The following is an 18952-nucleotide window of genomic DNA, read 5'->3' on the forward strand; positions in this document are numbered from 1 at the left end:
GGCCACACCTGCAATGCTGCATCCAGCTTTGGTCACCACATTACAAAAAAGATGCTGAGACTTTGGAAAAAGTGCAAAGAAGAGCAACTAAGATGATGAAAGGCCTGGAGATGAAAACACAGGAAGAACGGTTGCAGGAATTTGGTTGGCTAGTCTAGAGAAAAGGAGGACTAGGTGGTGACATGATGGCAGTATTCCAGTATTTGAGGGGCTGCCACAAAGAAAAGGGGGTCAGCCTATTCTCCAAAGCAGAAAGTAAGACAAGAAGCAATGGATGGAAACTAATCAAGGAGAGAAGAAACCTGGAATTAAGGAGAAACTTCCTGACAGTGGGGACAATTAACCGGTGGAACAGCTTGCCACCAGAAGTTGTGGGTGCTTCATCACTGGAGGTTTTTAAGAAAAAACTGGACTGCCATCTTTCTGAAAGGGTCTCCTGCTTGAGAAGGGGGTTGGACTAGAAGACCTTCAAAGTCCCTTCCAGCTCTATTAATAATTAATGATTCATGGTTATGGCTTTTAACACAAGCTAGTCTAGTAAAGATCGGAAGCTCAGCTCAGCTCAGCCCAACTTTTTCTCCCTTGCACTGACTGCTTGTTTCCCTAATAAAATTATAATTGATGCCTTTTCCTGCCGTTAAAAGATTGGTGACAAGAATGCCATTCATGAATTCGCTCTCCTTTGCGTCTTCTCATTCTTTATGACTCATTCATAAGACAAAGGAGCAGCTTTTCAAGCGGGAACCAGACACACAACGGAAATATTTGTGCACCAAAAACTTTCCTATGTGATCCTCGGAGAATAAATTAAGCTTTTTTTCCCCCACCAATTAAAGAAACCTTTCCTCGCCATTTCGCTAAAAGTTCAACCTGACGCATGCCAGCTGGGAGACAAAACTCGCTAAAATCGGTGGGATGCTTTCGCAATTACACAACTTGTTCCGAATTTCACTTTGAGCTGGTCCACGTTTGTTTTAGGAGAACGTCAATTGCCATGTTTCCCCGAAAATAAGACCCTGTTTTATCTTTTTTTGAACCCTGAAATAAGCGCTTGGCCTTTTTTCAAGCAAGCCGGGCTGGCTTAAGATGAAATTTTTAATTGTTTTTAAATGTTTTAAATGTTTTAATTGGTAATGAGTTTTAACTGGGCCAAATTTATATATCTTTTAATTGTTTTTTAATATTTGTCCTGCATGTTTTTTAATTTTGGCTGTACACCGCCCTGAGTCCTCAGGGAGAAGGGCGGTATAGAAATTCAATAATAAATTGCCGTGCGCTCAAAAGCCCAATTGGGCTTATTATCAGGGGATGTCTTATTTTGGGGGAAACAGGGTAGAAGAAAAAGCGGATTTACTGGGAGAAAATTCATAAATGGCTAGAAATGATAACTGAGCAACATATTGAGTTCAAACCAGAAATGTGCCTCTTAGGTATATTGTCGGAAAGTTATGACAAAGCTTAGCTTTAGCTTTACATATATTGAAGGCAGCTAGAATTTCATATGCTAAATATCGGAAAAATGTGAACACTCCACCGGATGATGACATAATTAAGAAAATTTGGGATTGGACAGATTAACTTTAAAAAATGAAAGATAAAGAAGACTCGAAATATTACAGGACATGGAATAAATTTTATGAATGGATAGAGACAAGAGGTAGAAATGAGAGGGAAGTTTATGAATTGTCAGCGCAACAAAGATATATAAAACTATGGATATAATACAGAAAAATTTGTAAATAAGCTAATGTAAGTAGAAACTTAGTTGACGTTTTCTTTTATAAACATCTGTTTACTGTTAACATAGTACAGTTATAGTTATTAGCATGTATGTTAAGATTTACCATGATCTCTCTCTGGCTTTGTTTTATTTGCATTGTTATCCTGACATGGCACTGTCTTTTCAATAAAATAAAATTAAATTAAAAAAAGAAGAAAAAGAAGAGGAAGAAAAAGCTGATCTAAACCCAAAGTCCTCCCATTTTTCTCAATGACCCGAGAAAATGAATTCTGGAATTTATCTATGGTTGCCCCAAAGGCAACTGGACTTCGTTCTGACTGAAAGTGAAGAACAACTGAAGAAGCTTCTCGGATGAGAAGCGAAACATCTTCAAGGAAAAACACAGAAAGTGTTTTCTTATTTTTTCTTACTGGTAAGAACGTAAGTGGGACCAGCTCGCGGTGAAATTCTGAACGTTGAATGCAGCTCAAGGTGTGTTCATTGTGGAAACACTGTGGGATCAAATATAATAACCCATTTTTCTTGTGTTGGAAGCTACTGAGTTTAAGCAAAAGGCTCTTTGGTGCTAATACCTTCCTTTTCCTTTCAAAGCTTCTTTGTTGCCTCAGGAAGAGATAAGAATGAGAGGAAGGAAAAACATATCACAAGCGCACAGACACACTCAAATATCCAATTGTGACGATACAAAAGAACAAAAAAATAAAAATAAAATAAAGTCAGAGGAATACTGATGGTATTGTTCTTGCAAATTACCTTGGACAGCACAAAATGGAAGCAATGTAAACATTCCAACAGAACCACAAGCCGACTGTCGCATGTAGAAAGTTAAACTAATAATTATAAAATTATAATTTCTGGCTATCTTTCTTGACAAGCCCGCATTTCTGCAGAGGAGAATTCTTTTGCTTACATAAAAGTGAAAAAGTTGAGGTTTCATGTTATTTGCCTTATGTTACTATGCCAAAATCAATGCCTTTTTTTTTCTATTTTCCCCTCCACCCTATATATTTCTCCCATTTCCTCCCCTATTTTACCTTTATTTTTATTTATTTTTTTCTTCATATTTTTTATTTTGTGCTTGGATAAAATTTTGAATCTGAATCTTTTCAGTTGCTGTTTTTTTTTAAAAAAAATTGAGAAACAATTTCCTAATTGCAAGTGTTTGGGGGAAGGTCATCTTTCTCGCATCGCTGCTTGGGAAAAGCAAGGCCAGGGAAAACTTTATTATTTAATTTATATGCCTGCCCAGCTCAGGATTCTTTGAAATGCATTATTGCTCAATAGCTTTGGAGAGGCAGAGCTAAGCTTCCCTTTCCTTTCTAGGAAAAACAAATTAAGATGAAAAACTGGGATCGGGTTAAACTTTTCCCAGCCAGAAATTTATTTCAAAAGGGCACCTACTGGCAGACCAAAGGGAGTTATGGGCAGGGGTGGGCTTCAAAATTTTTAGCAAGGGGTTCTCTGCCTGGTTGCTGGGTGGGCGTGGCCATGGTGGGTGTGGCCTAGTTGGCCTCCTGCACCACAGTGGGGGGTGGTTTGCCCTCCCCAGGCTCCGGAGGCTTTCCTTGAGCCTCCAGGAGGGCAAAAATGGCCTCCCCAGGCTCCCGAGGCCCTCTGGAGGCCAGAAACGGGCCCGTTTCCAGACTTCCCAAAACTTCCGATAAGCTCGTTTTTCACCCTCCCGAGCCTCCGTGTGCACCTTCCACTTACCTGCATCTAACACGGGCCACATGGGAACTCCTGGGAGGGGTGGGGTGGGTGGGGCCAGCCAGGAGTGGGATTTGGGGGTTCTTCAAACTGCACAGAATCTCAGCTAGAGATTCTCCCGAACCCCTGAGAACCCCCAGCAGCCCACAACTGGTTATGGATCATGGGGAATTCCTGCAAATCCTTAAAAAAACCCATTACGCAGAAACGTAGCTGTATCACGCATAGATGCAGGCACATTCAGATGTATGCACAAATGCACACTACAGATAGTGCTCGGCTTACAACAGTCCATTTAGTGACCGTTCAAAGTTACGAGGGCACTGAAAAAAGTGACTTGTGACCGTTTTTCACACTTACATCCCCATGTAAATTTGTATATAAGAATCTGTAAATATTTTCTATTTTTACTTTCTGATTATTGGTGTATATATACATGGATATTTTGGTGATGTTACACCATGATAGAAAAACTATTATACATTTGTCTTTTTGGGGTTTTTTTGTTTTTTGTTTTTTTGAACTATAATAAAAATATTTTTTTTAAAACAGTGACTTGTGACTGTTTTTCACACTTACATCCCCATGGATGTAACAACTGCAGCGATTCACTTAATAACTGTGGCAAGAAAGGTCATAAAATGGGGCAAAAGTCACCTAGCAATGTCTCGCTTAACAGCAGAAATCTTGGGCTCAATTGCAGTCGTAAGTCAAGGACTACCTGTATATACATGCCTTTATAGGGCAGGTACAGCTTCAAATAAATATTCTTTTAAAGGCACAATCTCTCCTCCTCTTCAAGAGAACTCAAAAGCAGGTAAGGAGATTGAAATTGCAATTAAAATATTAATTCGCAATGTGGACATATTAAATACAGGCACAGATCAATAACTGCACACCATTGATGCAAGATGCTTTCTTTAAAATAACACACACACATATGGGTGCCCAAACTCTATCACACCCAAGGTTTTAAAACTGCTAATTTCCATCAGCCTAACACAGCTAACAAAGGAGGGAAAAGGCTTCGGTGTTTTTGTTCTGAGTTGTTTGTTCACCCTGATTCTTTGTTACCTTCCCAGCGAGTAGCAAAACAAAATGCAATGTTTTCAAAACACCCGGTTCATTTTACGCAAACTTTTTTTTTTTTTTTTTTTTTGCTGAAAGGATAAAGACTGCCTGGTAGCGTGGACACACAAAACGCCTGCATTTTATTAGGCAACTTTGCTTTATTTTAAAACCGGAGCAAAGCAAACAAATGTCTTTCATTGTGGGCAGAAAACAATGCTTCAAAAAAAACCAACAAGCAAAACGCTTCATTCAAAAATAAAAAAATTAGGCTTTTTTTTTTTTTTTTAGGGAAAAGGGTTAACAAGAGGGAGAAGGCGATTGCCGAACTCAACCAGGCCGGTAGGAAAGGCATCTCTTTGCAAAATTCCTCAACCTTGGAACGGGAGTGTTTGCTTTGTCCAGCTGTTTTTTTTTAAAAAAAATATTATTATTTGATTTCGTTTGGTTTTAAACGGGAGGCTGTTCTGAACTGGCTGCCTGCTGGGTGAACCAACGCCTTTGGGAGATAAATAAAATAAAAAATAAAAAAATTCAGAAAGCTTCACTGGCACAAAAAAAATCACACCTGGGCTAGATTAACCTGGAATAAATAAATACTCCCTGGAATACGAATAATCCCAGATCTTTGCACTTTCCGACGTGCCCTGAAGACCTTTCTGTTTCAACAAGCAGGGCTAGCATAAACATCTAAATTCTATGCCAAGGTACAGATACACCAAGTTGACTCAATTTATTATTTACTGTTTATTAAATATATATATATATATATATATATATGTGTGTGTGTGTGTGTGTGTGTGTGTGTTATATGTTATATGTATATGAAATCTTAATCTGTTCACCGCCCTGAGTCCTTCGGGAGAAGGGCGGAATAGAAATTCAATCAATCAATCAATCAATCAATCAATAATAAACCTAAAGCCACCCAGGGACCGGGATGATGGGCGGCATATAAATTTAATTTATAAATAAAATAGAAGGCGACGGGATTGTAGAAAGCGGGCTCTTTTTCTAAAGGCTGGCATCCCCATCGTCCTTGTCTTCTCCATCCTCCATTCTTTGCAAAGGGCGCCAGGTTGCAGCAGGAGGCAAGGATGCTGTTGCCGCGCATCCTTTAATTGGCCTCCCCCCCTCCGGTGTGTGTGTGTGTGGGGGGGGCTGTTCCTGCCTAAGGGTCACCCTCCCTCCGCCGCCTCCTTCTCCTCAGCCTCTCACCGATGCCAGCTCGGCCAGACGGTCCCTCATCCTTGCGGGGTTCCTTCAGCCGGTTCTCCCCGGGCGTTTCTGCTGCTCCTTGCCCACCTTAGGCGGCTCCCGGCTCCGGGAGGCTCCAGCGGCGGCACAGCGCGGCCGCCGCCTCCCCGTTCGCTGATACCAGGGCAACCACTACCCGGCCGCCGCCCAGTGCGCAGGCGCAGGCGTGTCGCCTCCCGTTATAAAGCCGAAGAACCCAAGCGGGCAGAGGTACCGTGGGAGGGGTGTGGCCGCTTACAAAGGAAGGGCGGGGCCATGCAAATGTAGAGCAAAAGGGGCGGGGCGACAGAGCCTCGTATTAAGATTCTTTGGGGACCAAAGAGAGGGTGCGGCCGCTTATAAGAGAAGGGCGGAGCTATGCAAATGTAGCATCTGGTCCAAGTGAAGAAGGAGGGGCGAGGGAGCTCGTAGGAAGAAGATCCTATGTGGAATATGACAACAGGGATCAAGGGAGGGGCTGTGGCGGAGCTATGCAAATACGTGTTCTATCCAAAGGCGAAGTTGCTCATATAAAATGCATTGTGAAATGCAGGGACCAAGGATGGGGCGTGGCCGCCTACACTAGAAAGGCGGAGCTATGCAAATTTATTGTCTAAGTCCAGAGCAAGAGGGAATGGCTAGGGACCATATTAAAACCCTTATTAGAATATTAGAGTTGCTTTTTTTTTTAATGAACACTTCAAATTTAAAAAAACATTGAATGCCCATTGTATTTTAGTTTTTTTAGCTTTTCTATTTCATTCCTCTAATTTTAATCATATTGTAGGACTTTTTTTTATTTTTTTAATCATGCTGTAAGACATCCAGAGTGGCTGTTATCATAGATAGGTGACGTTACAAAATGAATAAATAAAAATATTCATGCTATGACCTAGGGTCAGCACTACTCCACCCTTTGCATTTTTTAAAAACTTCCTTTTCTATCTCTGTCTTCGACATAGATCGGAGTTGGCTTATATTCATTTAGCAAAACCCAAACGGATGATTCCTGCTTTCAGTCCATGTTTCTTTTCTCATATCTAGTAAAGAAATCAGGAGAAATCAGCAGTGAGGAAAAAAAATAAGGCTACATGTGAAAGTTGCTCTTTTTGAAACTGCATACTTTTTTTTTTTTTTTTGCTTTTAATTTATATGCCGCCCTTCTCCGGAGACTCAGGGCGTCTTACAATGCGTTAAGCAATAGCCTTCATACTTTTGTATATTTATACAAAGTCAGCTTATTGCCCCCACAATCTGGGTCCTCATTTTACCTACCTTTGAAAGGATGGAAGGCTGAGTCAGCCTTGAGCCTGGTGGGATTTGAACTTGCAGTAATTGCAAGCAGCAGATGTTAATAACAGTGCATTAGTCCACTGTGCTACCAAGGCTCTTATTTATTGCAGAAAATACCATTGAAACCTCTGGTCACTAACTGAACTGTTGTAAGACGAGGACTACCTGTAATAGGATGCCACAGAAAATATTTCAGTTTTAATGGATGATCCTAAGAGGACATGTATAGACTTATATACCGCTTTTCAGTGCTTTATCGCCCTCTCTAAGCGGTTTACAGTCAGTCTCTTGCCCCCAACAATCTGGGTCCTCATTTTACCAATCACAGAAGGATGAGGGCTGAGTCAACCTTGAGCCTGGTGGGATTTGAACTTGCAGTAATTGCAAGCAGATGTTAATAACTGAATGTTAGTAACTGAATTCAGCAAATATTTCAGGTTCGCCACTTTCTAACTGTTGACGGGGAGTGTAAAGAAAAAAGGGGGAATGTTATGTCTAGGTGGCATTCCTTTCCCGTGGGAAGAGAGACGACGCCTGCAGCTGGCCGAAGGTGGAGCTTGGAGTCACCAGCCTGTTGGACTGAGAGTTGATTGGAGATTGTGATTCGGGCGGGCGGGGGGAAGTTTCAAACTTTTGCTTTTATTGAGTGTAATTCTGGATCTGGTTCAGAGTCGGAATTACATCAACTCCTTGCCAATTTATTGTGTTCCTAATAAATAGATTTGAAAAGGAAGAAGGATGCCTTGGATTTTATTTGTTGGGACATGTTATTTGGGGGCCTGATGGAAGGAAGGAAGGAAGGAAGGAAGGAAGGAAGGAAGGAAGGAAGGAAGGAGAAAAGGAAGAGGTATAGCAATAGCACTTAGTCTTATATACCGCTTCACAGTGCTTTCCATCCCTCTCTAAGCGGTTTACAGAGTCAGCCTCTTGCCCCCAACAATCTGAGTCCTCATTTTACCCACCTCGGAAGGATGGAAGGCTGAGTCAACCTTGAGCTGGTCAGGATCAAACCCCTGGCAATCAGCAGAATTAGCCTGCAATGCTGCATTCGAACCACTGTGCACCATGGAAGGAAGGAAGGAAGGAAGGAAGGAAGGAAGGAAGGAAGGAAGGAAGGAAGGAAAATAGCACTAGCAATAACACTTAGACTTATATACTGCTTTACAGTGCTTTACAGCCCTCTGTAAATAGTCAACTATCTTGCCCGCAGCAATCTGGGTCCTCATTTTATGCATCTACGAAGGATGGAAGTCTGAGTCAACCTTGAGCCAGTTCAAAATCAAACTGCTGGCAGTGGGCAGAATTTGCCTGCAATACTGTATCCTAACCATTGCGCACCATGGAAGGGAGGGAGGGAGGAAGTATAATAGCAATAGCACTTAGACTTATATACCACTTCACGGTGCTTTACAGCCCTCTCTAAGCGGTTTACAGAGTCAGCCTATGGTAAGGTGACCAGATTTTAACATTGGTAAAGAGGGACATTGTGGGCGTGGCTTATTTTGTGGGTGTGGCTAGCTGGTCATGTGACTGGGTGGGCGTGGCTAGCTGGTCATGTGACCGGGTGGCCATGGCTATGTCTATAGGGTAAGGTGAACAGATTTTAACATTGGTAAGAGGGACACCATTGTGGGCGTGGCTTATTGTGTGGGCGTGGCTTGGAGGCCATGTGACCGGGTGGCCATGGCTATGTGTATAGGGACTACTCAGAGGGCTGGAAAGTCATTTCTGACAGGTCCTCACACTTTTGACTGGTCCTCACACTTATGACCATCCTCACATTTATGCCCGTGCAGCATTCTTAACAACCATGTCACTCATTTCACAACTGCTTCTCTTCACCATGGTGACAAGATAGGGCAAAAAACGTAAAATGTGAGGACAGTCGTAAGTTCGAGGACTGGTCAAAAGTGCGAGGACCAGTCAAAAATAACTTTTTCAGCCCTCTGAGTAGTCCATATGCACAAAAGGACTAACCAGAGGGCTGAAAAAAGTCATTTCTGACAGGTCCTCGCACTTTTGACTGGTCCTCACACTTATGACCATCCTCACATTTATGCCCGTGCAGCATTCTTAACAACCATGTCACTCATTTCACAACTGCTTCTCTTCACCATGATGACAAGATAGGGCAAAAATGTAAAATGTGAGGACAGTCGTAAGTTCGAGGACTGGTCAAAAGTGCGAGGACCAGTCAAAAATAACTTTTTCAGCCCTCTGAGTAGTCCATATGCATAAAAGGATACAGTAATAGAGAGGGATGAAGGAAGGGAAGGGAAATTAGAGTAGGAGTGAGGGTAAGAGAGGGAGGAAGAGAGGAGGAGAAGGAGAAAGGAAGAGGAAATAGGGAGGAGAAGAAGAGGGTGGGGGGAAGAGAAAGTAAGAAGGAAAGAAAAGAGAGGTGGTAGGTTTGAGGAGAAAGATTGCTGTACAATAAAAAAGATGAAAGGGAAGAAAGCCAACCCCAAACAAATATAAAGATATTAAGATAAAGAATGAATTGTTAAACTTTAAAGAATAAAAGAGAACAAATATGAATAAATAACAATAATTAGAAACACACATACAAACATACAATGTATTTTCTTTGAACAGAATATTTGGCTGGTTCACAAATTTAAACAGTGTTTAGTCATTTCAATTAAATTTACAATTTCTATATTTCCTTTTTGCCATATTTATTCCTCATCTATTTTTTTAAAAAAACAAAACCCTTCATCCTCATCTCTAATCTTAAATCAAATTCAATTTTTCCCTTCTATTCTATATTATACCCCTTCCCATTGTCATCTATTTTTATATCCATCCTCACATTGGTTAATTATGTAATTATGTAATACAGTTGTTTAATACAAATTCAACATTTTAATATAAATCAATTAGTTATATAACTATCTTTTTTGTATATTAATCAATATGAACATGAATATTCCAATTATTTCCATGCAATCCAATTTCTTACAAATCAATTAATTATACTTACCAATAATAATAAACCAAATAATTTCCCCCATATATTCCTCCAAACCACAACTTAACCATTTCTGCTTTCAACACAGTATACAATTAATAGTATCTCAATTATTACAATTCCCTAGTTAAAAAGAGCTTTTTTTTCTTTTGTGTTTTAAAATCTTGAACTCTCCTCTTTTGCCCTAAATAATTTCCCATTGTTTGCACCTACCTTTTTTGGTGAGGAAAAGGAAAATAAATCTGCTGCCTAATTTTCCAACGTTGCAAGCAAACAGCAAAGCCAACAGCCTGTTTTACTTTCAGTTTTGTTTTGAGCTTGGTTTGCACAAAGAGAAAAAAAAAACTGCTGAGCAATTTAGCAAGACAGAGCCCTGCGCAAATCAGCTGAGAGGGGGAAGCCGAGCTAATCAATGTAGGGCGGCCCTTTGAAGCCCCGGCAAGAGTTTAAACAGTTTTTTTCCCTCTAGCCATCAGCTGGGACTCAGGAGGCAGAATGAAAAATCGGGACTTTTTTAAAACGCCGCGGGACGCGGGACAAATTGCTCAAAAGCGGGACTGTCCCGCCAAAAGCGGGACGTCTGGTCACCTTAGCCTATGGCCCCCAGCAATCTTGGTCCTCATTTTATTGACCTCAGAAGGATGGAAGGCTGAGTCAACCTTGAGCCTGGTGAGAATCGAGCTGCCAAATTGCAGGCAGCATGCAGTCAGCAGAAAGAAGCCTGCAGTACTGCGCTCTACCAAGTTAGAAGAGGAAAATGAATGATACAAAATCTTTCAGGACAATGTGCAGAGATGATGGAATGAAATATAATGCAAACTTCCTTCCTGATCTAGTCTAGAAGCAAACTGAGGCATTCCCAAGAAAGAAACATTCAAATCAATGAGAATAAATTATGATCTTCGGTGTGCAACGTATCAAAAAGTTTTGTCTTCGGCCACCCACCCATCTGGGATCGACTCACAATCACCCCATGAATGGGGAGAAAGTACCCCACCCCCAAACCCATCTGGCAGGGCCTGTTCCCCAACTTTGCAATGCTTAAACTACATAGCCCATCTTCCCCCGCCTTTTGGCCAGCGAAGCTGAGCCTCATTTTTTGCAACCCAGAATGGCAAGAAAGAAGCATCATACTGGTGCCCATGGCTCTTTTCCATCGCTCTTTGCATTGCATTGCTTGTTTTTTTTTTTATTAATTATTATTATTATTTTCCTTCTTTTTTTGCAAAGCATTTGACATCTAAAATAACAGCGCGCGCAAGGCAAGGAAGAGGGAGGGGGGAGAGAAGAGCGCTCCCTTTTCGCGCCAGATCGCCCGCGCTCCCATCGCGCAGGCGCGCACCTCAACGCGGATGGGGAAGGGAGGGGGGGAGGGGCGGAGCTACTGAAGAAGCCGCGCGCAGTCGAGAAAGGCGGGGCGGGGTCTGCGCGCAAGCGAGGGCAGAGGAGAAAGAAAGAGCGAGCCTTGCGGGGCGAAGAGGCCAGTTTCTGAGGGATCCATACCGCGCAGGCGCGGTCGCGTGACGCCAAGCCCCTCCCCTCCAGCGCTACGCAAGCACGGCCGCCGCGCTGATTGGCTATTCCCCCGCGCCGCTGCGTCACCAGCGTGCGCGCTCCCCGCCCTCGGCTGCTGCTGCTGCGGCTGCTGCTTCTTTCAGGGGCGATTTTGAACGAGCGCGCTTCCGCCATCTTCCCTCACACAGCCCGCCCGCTTTTCCCCCTCAGAAACAGCGGCAGCCGCGAGCGGAGAAGGAAGAAAGGAAGGAAGGCCAAGCAGCGAACGAGACGCCCCGAGAAAGGTAAACCCGCCCGGCGAAAGCGAGGGAAGGAAAGGGAGAAGGGAAAAAAAAAAAAAAGGCCGCGGCCGGGCTCGCCCACCTCGCGGGAACGGCCAGGCCGCCTCTCTCATTTCTTTTCTACCCCATCCCCACCTCCACACGCCCCCCCCCAAAAAAAGGGCGGGAAAGGCCTTCCGGATGACGCCCCCCCTCACTCGCCGCGAGGCAAGAGAAGAGACAGGCGCATGCGCGGGGAGCGGTGGGGGGGCAGAGGCGGCGGTTGGCGGGAGGCCGTTGGCGACGGCGGTGGGGGGGAGGGAGAGCGAGCGCGAGGAGGGCGCTGTGTGCGCATGCGCGGGGGGAGGGAGGCTGTGGTGGTGGTGGGGTGGAATGGGCGCCCAAACGCAGCTCTCTCCTTTCTTCGGAGGTGAGTCGAAAAAAGAGGTCACGGGGGGGGGGATGGATGGAGGGGGGATGCTGGGAAAGAAGGGGGGGCTTTTTGGGAAGAGGGGGGAGTCTCTTTCTTCAGCCTCCATGTGGGTTTTTCCCCCCCTTAAGGGGAGAGGCCTAGAAAGGTGGGGGAGGGGCTCTTTTTTGGGGGGGTTCTCTCTTCTACCCCCCCTCCAGATTGTTTTTTTATATGTTGAAAGACGGTGTTCTTTGGATGGCGGGGGGGGCTTGTTTATTGCTTCCCACAGTTTTTTCTTGGGGGGGATGCCAATAAAGGTGGGAGGGGGCGCCCTATTTCTGGGGGAGGGGTTTAATCTGTTTCTCCCCCCCCCAGTCCTGAGTTTTTCATTTAGGGAGTCCCAAGAAAGGTGGGGGAGCTCTCTTCTTTAGGGGAACACTGTCTTCTCCCTCCCTCCCCTATAGGGGAGATGCCTAGAAAGGTGGGATGCTCCCCCCCAACTTAAAGGGGAATCTCTGCCAGACTTTACTTTGGGGAGATCCCAAGAAAGGGGAAGGGGGGGAGTCTTCTACCCTCCAGATTTTTTTGCCTTGTGGGGGGATGCCAAGAAAGAGAGGGGGCCCTTTATGGGGTTTTGTACCCCCCTCCCCAATTTTGTCTTTAGGGGGAGATCACATTAAGGTGGGGGGGGGCTTGTAAAAATCCTACTCCCCCAGACTTTCTTTTGAGGGATATGCCAAGAAAAGGGAAACTCTTTTCTGCCTCCCCCCCCACACACTTTTGCCTTGGGTGGGGTGCCAAGAAAGGTGAGAGGGGGCCCTTCTTCTCTTGACTTGCTAGAGACTTTCTCTTTTGGGGGGAGATGCCAAAAAAGGGAAAGGGGGCCCTTCTCTAAGGACACACTCTTTTGCCCTCAGACATGGGATGCCTGGAAGAGGGGGGTGGGCACATATTCCTATAAAAGGAAAACAGGTGATTTGGTTTGTAGCTGGGACCTCTTCTCCCCTGCCCCCCTTTTCCATTCTCTGCCTTCTTAGTCCAGTCCCTTTTCAGTGTTTTTCACCATCTCTGACAAGCCCCTGGTTGTATAGTTTTGTATGGAATGTAGCTGTATGTGTTTGTTGTTTTTATAAGGGCTGGAAGGTGTGGGGGGGAGAGATGCAAAAACCAGGCCAGCCCTGCCGCCATTTACTGCTTCCTCCTCCTCGACCCGGATGGAGAGCTGAGCCAGCCAGCCCACGCGCCTTGGAGCGTCGTGGGGCAGACTATCATCCGCATTGCTGCCTCGCCACTCATGCGTTGCTCTTTCCCACAGACGCAGCATGGCCGCCCCACAAGGAGAACCCCAAGTGCAGTTTAAGGTAGGGCTGAGCAGCCTCCTTTTCACCTGGGTTTTTCTAATGATTTTGTCCTGGAGGAAACCTGCGTAGTAAGGCAGGCCTCCAGGCTTTCTTCGTTGGTTTGCAAATCCACAGGAATTCTTTTCTGGCTTATGCCATCTCCTTTTTGAGTTGACTGTGATTTGCTTTTTTTTTTTTCCCCTTCACTTCAAAGAAATGCCTGTTCTTGATGGAACATAAATTTATTTTAAATCTGTTGAGGGCTAACAGTGTGTGGTTAGAAATTTGATATGGTTTCTTAGAAGACAGATATGTAAAATATGATCAATCTGATTCCCAAATAGGCTTGTGGCCTACACTGTATGCCTGTTTTCTTATTATGTATTTGTAGATTTTAATGTTTATTATGTATTTGTAGATTTTAAACACAGTTTAGCCCCAACTCAAGGAGTCAGATTGCTTTCCAAACATTGTAATTTTTAATGAATCATGTTATCTTTGATTATCTATATTGAAGGAGTTTGTTTTGATGCATTCCTTTTGGAGAGTGAAAGTAGTACTTTTGGTAGATTAGTCAACTTTTTTAAAAGTTGGATTGAATTTTTAAATATAGAAAACATTACACATATGTACTATAATTTTATTACTATTGTCCAAATAGTGGTTATTCACTATTCTATTCCAAACAGTGGTGGGTGCTTTTAATTGTAAAATTTTATAATTTATTTTGAGTACATAGAAATAATTGGATGTGAGTTTTCTAGTCTTTTTGAGTAATTTTAAAGAAAAGGAAATAAAATTTTAAATAAAGCAAAATTAATAGTTCTCCCTATCTATAAATCATTCTTTTGCTTAGGTGTTCCTTAGATTTAATACATGAATTTGCCTATTAAACATCAAGATGGGAAAATACGTAAAATAAATCAATTAGCTATGTTTTATTTCAAGAAACATTTTTCTGCTAATTTGTTGCCACAACTTGAATAGCTTGCAAGGTATATAGCTATGAAATATTGAATATATTTTAGTTTTTTTATTATCAATGCTTTATTTTGAAATAAGCCTGTTTTGGATGAGATGGCTTATGTAAATAGTTTGTAGATATATCTGGTTAATTGTAGTATCTTAGTTACTAACCTAGCCAATTTCATGCCTACAAAAATTTACATCTAACTTTCCCCAGATCTTTATACTATTCTGTAACAATTATAGCATACTGAATTGGTATATATTCCTGTTTTGTAAGATTGATACTGGTAGAAAAAAAATTAGTATAAGACAATTTTCTTAAAAATCTTTTTTTAAAAAAATTTTTCAGCTTGTTTTGGTTGGTGATGGTGGCACTGGTAAAACAACATTTGTGAAACGCCACTTGACTGGTGAATTTGAGAAGAAGTATGTAGGTATGTAAACCATTTTAAGTCATCTAGACACAGTAAAATGATTTTGATAGCTATCTTACCTTTCAGAGGACCAGCTCTAAACTGTAACTTGAGTGTAAAATGCTAGATATCTATACAGTTTTATGGTCTGTATATTCGAAGGGTCTAGGGTCTCATACAACTTGAACTGAAAGACATTTGAGCCATAATTAGCCTTTTCATCTCTTGGTAGATCAGGGGGTGGGGTGAGTGAAAAGAGAAAGGGGTCAAACTGCTGGGGAAAAAATCTTAATAAAAGCAAATACCTTTAAAAGAAAAGTTGCTTATTAACAATTTGTAGATAAGATGCAGACAGGCCCAAGATGGATAAATAACCTGGAAATAATCCTTGAAAGCATGCAGTGTAGCAACTAACATTTCATTTTGTTGTAGCTACTCTGGGAGTTGAAGTCCATCCTCTGGTGTTCCACACTAACAGAGGTCCCATTAAATTTAATGTATGGGACACAGCTGGTCAAGAAAAGTTTGGAGGCCTGCGGGATGGTTATTACATTCAAGGTCAGTTCAAGAGTGACTGGTGTCATATGCATTTAGTAAATAAATAGATTGTCTGAACAAATATTTGTGAACAGGAGATAAAGAACTATGCTATGTCAATAACTTAAGTGTTCCCATTTCTGTTTTCTATCAAAATGTTAGAACTGTGTTTCCATTATATTTATGTTAAAAGATGATAGTAATTCAAGATTTATTACCTGTGAGCATCCCATATTTTGAAACTTAACGTGAAACTACATCAAAATGAATATGCGTTAAGGTTAGGATACTGTTGAAGGAACAATGCAAACGTTTGGGAGTGCTTTTGTTAAAAAATTGCTTTAATATTAGAACTGTAAATTATTATTTAATTCATTTTATTCGATTTTAAATTTTGTATATCTATGTGTTTTATTTCATGGCTGTGCACCGCCCTGAGTCCTTCGGGAGTAGGGCGGTATAGAAATTCAATAAAAATAAAAATAAAATAAAAAATAAATAAATGCTGCTTCTATCCCCTTGACTAATAATGCCCATGGCTTTACCTTCTAGCTCAATGTGCCATCATAATGTTCGATGTAACATCAAGGGTTACATACAAGAATGTACCCAACTGGCATAGAGATCTGGTACGAGTTTGCGAGAATATCCCCATAGTTTTGTGTGGCAACAAAGTGGATATCAAGGACAGGAAAGTCAAAGCAAAGTCCATTGTCTTTCACAGGAAGAAGAACCTGCAGGTAAGAACAAAGCATCTCTTCTAGCTCACAAATGTTGATGTAAGGGTCTGCAAGAAAGCTTACCAAATGACCCCCCTCCCCTTTGCCAAATGTGCCTGTTTTGCAGCTTTAATTCTCTATGGTTCTGGGTTTTAATTCAACAAACATATTTGTTAAGTGCTTCTTGTGGTGGTGGTGGGGGGGAGGAGCCCTCTTTTCTTTTTATAGATTATGTAATGTGATTGAAGCAAAATAATAATAACCATACTTGATTTATGCAGATGTTTCATTACACAGCTAGGTAACATCAGTGCTATAGCCTAGCCATTGTGTTACGTAGTGTTACCTACTTCGATAATGAAAGGTTTGCAAGAAAACCAGTTCAGAGAACATCAGAGACCCCCACAGTTCAATCCTGAGCTAAAAATATTCTCTTCTATCCATGTTTCATTTCATTGGCAAAGTGATTTTTCTCTTTGAATCTGCTTGCTCTGAACTCTCAATTCGAATAAAAATAGGCACCTATCTTAGGGTGATAGAAAGATTTAAAATAAGTCAAACGAGCAAAAAAGTCACCTGCAGAGGATAACAGATACCTCAATCTCTGCTAACTCAAGTTCTCTCTCTGTAACCATTTGCATTTAGTACTATGACATTTCAGCCAAGAGTAACTACAACTTTGAGAAGCCCTTCCTTTGGCTGGCGAGAAAGCTCATTGGAGATCCCAACCTGGAGTTCGTTGCCATGCCTGCTCTTGCGCCCCCGGAAGTTGTTATGGATCCAGCATTGGCAGCACAGTACGAGCAAGATTTACAGGTAACCCTTTTTTTAAAAAGGTCTTGGCCACCATCCTGTGGCCTGGACATTTTTTCAGAGCTCTTGACCCACCCTTCCTTTTCCCGTCTTCCAGATTGCTCAGACCACTGCACTGCCAGACGAAGATGATGACCTGTGAGGGAGACGAAGCTGGAGCCCAGCGTCAGAAGTCTAGTTTTATAGGCAACTGTCCTGTGATGTCAGTGGTGCAGCGTGTTTGCCACTTTATTATTCTAGCTGACCAGAACATGTGCTTTAATCTTTGGGATGCTGAAAGAGAGAATGGGGTTTGGCGTGTGAATGTGGCAGTTAAAATAAAATTCTTTCATTTTTTGGACCTGCATATTTAGCTGTTTTGGACTGCAAATTTACTCCACATTTGAGTTACAAATCTGACTGCTGCAGTCTCATCACAGTATTCAGTGGTAAATCTTGTTTGTTACTGTCATTCCCATTCCTTTTTGTTTAGATCATAATAAAGTTGTATTTCAAATACCCAATCAAGCGGCTCTTTCAAAGGATAATTATTTGGAGCAAGATTTGGAATTTTTTTTTAAAAAAAAAAACACTTCCCTTCTAAAAGATTTCTCCACACAGGTAGTAACTGAAGCTCATAGTTCGGCATCTAAATTTTAAGCTAGTTTTCTGGCCTAAATAAATTTATGAACCTAAATTTCTTTTGGTTCAGCTTAAATAATTGTTGCGGTTAGATCTGAAGTGTACGTTTGATGCCGTCCTCTAGGTTTCTAGAGTTGAGGCAAATCATTGAATGCTAGATGAAATCATGAAAAGGGCTGCTTCAGTCAGATTAATTTTTGAGAAAAACATTCTTAGGTCTAAAGAGTGGTGCGGTGGCTTAGAGGCAGAGCTGTCGCCTCACAATTGGGAGGCTGTGAGTTTAGTCCTAGGTAGAGGCAGATATTTCTCTCTGGGCATACTGAGAATATATCTGCTGAACAAAACTCAGCATTGGTGACAGGAAGGGCATCTGGCCAGCAAATGTTTTGCTAGCTCCATTCAGTTGTTCAGACTCTGCCCCACAAGGGATTAGAGGTTCATTGGAAAAAAGATGATTCTTAGGTCTAAACATGCTTTTCTTCTATCTTGGTGACTGCCTGCAACCACCAAGCCCCACCTGAGATTCTGCTAATTGTTAAAGAGGGAGGGTGCATTTTCTCAAGGCTGATTAACGGCTATCCCCTCCAGTGTTTTCATTCTGGTAAGGGAGGATAACAGGTTAGCATTGCAGGCCAGAGAGGCTACTACCAGCCCTAGAAATAAATTTGACCCTGCTGAGGACGGGCCTCACAAAATGCCACGATCTCATCTCATTTTGAACAATTTTTAAAAAGCAGGGATCCTTACGGGCACCAAGGGCGACACCCATAGGTACTGTTTCTGCTGGGGAAAAAGCACGGATGTGCAGCATTGTGACTTTAACGTGATTCTATAGTTGAATAAACTGATCAGGTAGGACCACATCTTCAGCCTCTAGAGCAGGAATGAGGAACCTATTCTTGGCCAGTCGGTCGCCTAATATTTTCGCAAGAGGGAGCGTTGCAAATATGGAGGTTGAGTGGGCACAGCCATAACCTAGGAGTGTTGTGCATTTCCTGCTGTGGTGTAATGGCATAAAAAGCCACCTGGTTTATGGTCGAAGCAGGCCTCGCCGACTGCAAAATACAGTTTTGAGACCAACTTCCTTTATTAAAGAGGAAGAGGCTTTCACTGCCTGTAATAGCAGCCCAGTTGCCTTAGTTGAACAGCTGTTGGTTGGGATTTTGGTTGTAGGTGAAAAAAACAGCAGCATATCTGAATTGAACCGAGGCAGAAGAAAGCAAGTGGCTTGCTTCTAATTCTCTTCGCCTTCAAGAAAACGGATAAACGGGTCCTATGTTTTCATACCACACGCAACAGGACCCCAGTCTGGCTCGGCTTTTATGTTATTCCTCAAC

The 18952-nt window shown here is 42.3% G+C and overlaps 1 protein-coding gene across 2 annotated transcripts; it reads left to right on the forward strand.

The window, feature by feature from the left end:
- The first annotated feature begins 11650 nt into the window (after positions 1–11650).
- Positions 11651–17497, forward strand: RAN (RAN, member RAS oncogene family). 2 transcript variants are annotated; one of them, XM_070950316.1, is made up of 7 exons: positions 11651–11815; positions 13519–13564; positions 14862–14946; positions 15358–15483; positions 16015–16202; positions 16827–16997; positions 17092–17497. In XM_070950316.1, the coding sequence occupies exons 2-7, from the start codon at positions 13526–13528 to the stop codon at positions 17134–17136; spliced, it is 654 nt and encodes a 217-aa protein (XP_070806417.1). In that variant the 5' UTR covers positions 11651–11815; positions 13519–13525; the 3' UTR covers positions 17137–17497. The 2 variants fall into 2 exon arrangements, with proteins under 2 accessions (XP_070806417.1, XP_070806416.1); XM_070950315.1 differs by lacking the exon at positions 11651–11815 and adding an exon at positions 12170–12221.
- Positions 17498–18952: the final 1455 nt, after the last annotated feature.

Source organism: Pituophis catenifer, unplaced genomic scaffold (genome assembly GCF_029215685.1).
Source record: "Pituophis catenifer annectens isolate HBS135680 unplaced genomic scaffold, rPitCat1.0.hap2 SCAF_10, whole genome shotgun sequence".
Taxonomy (NCBI): domain Eukaryota; kingdom Metazoa; phylum Chordata; class Lepidosauria; order Squamata; family Colubridae; genus Pituophis; species Pituophis catenifer.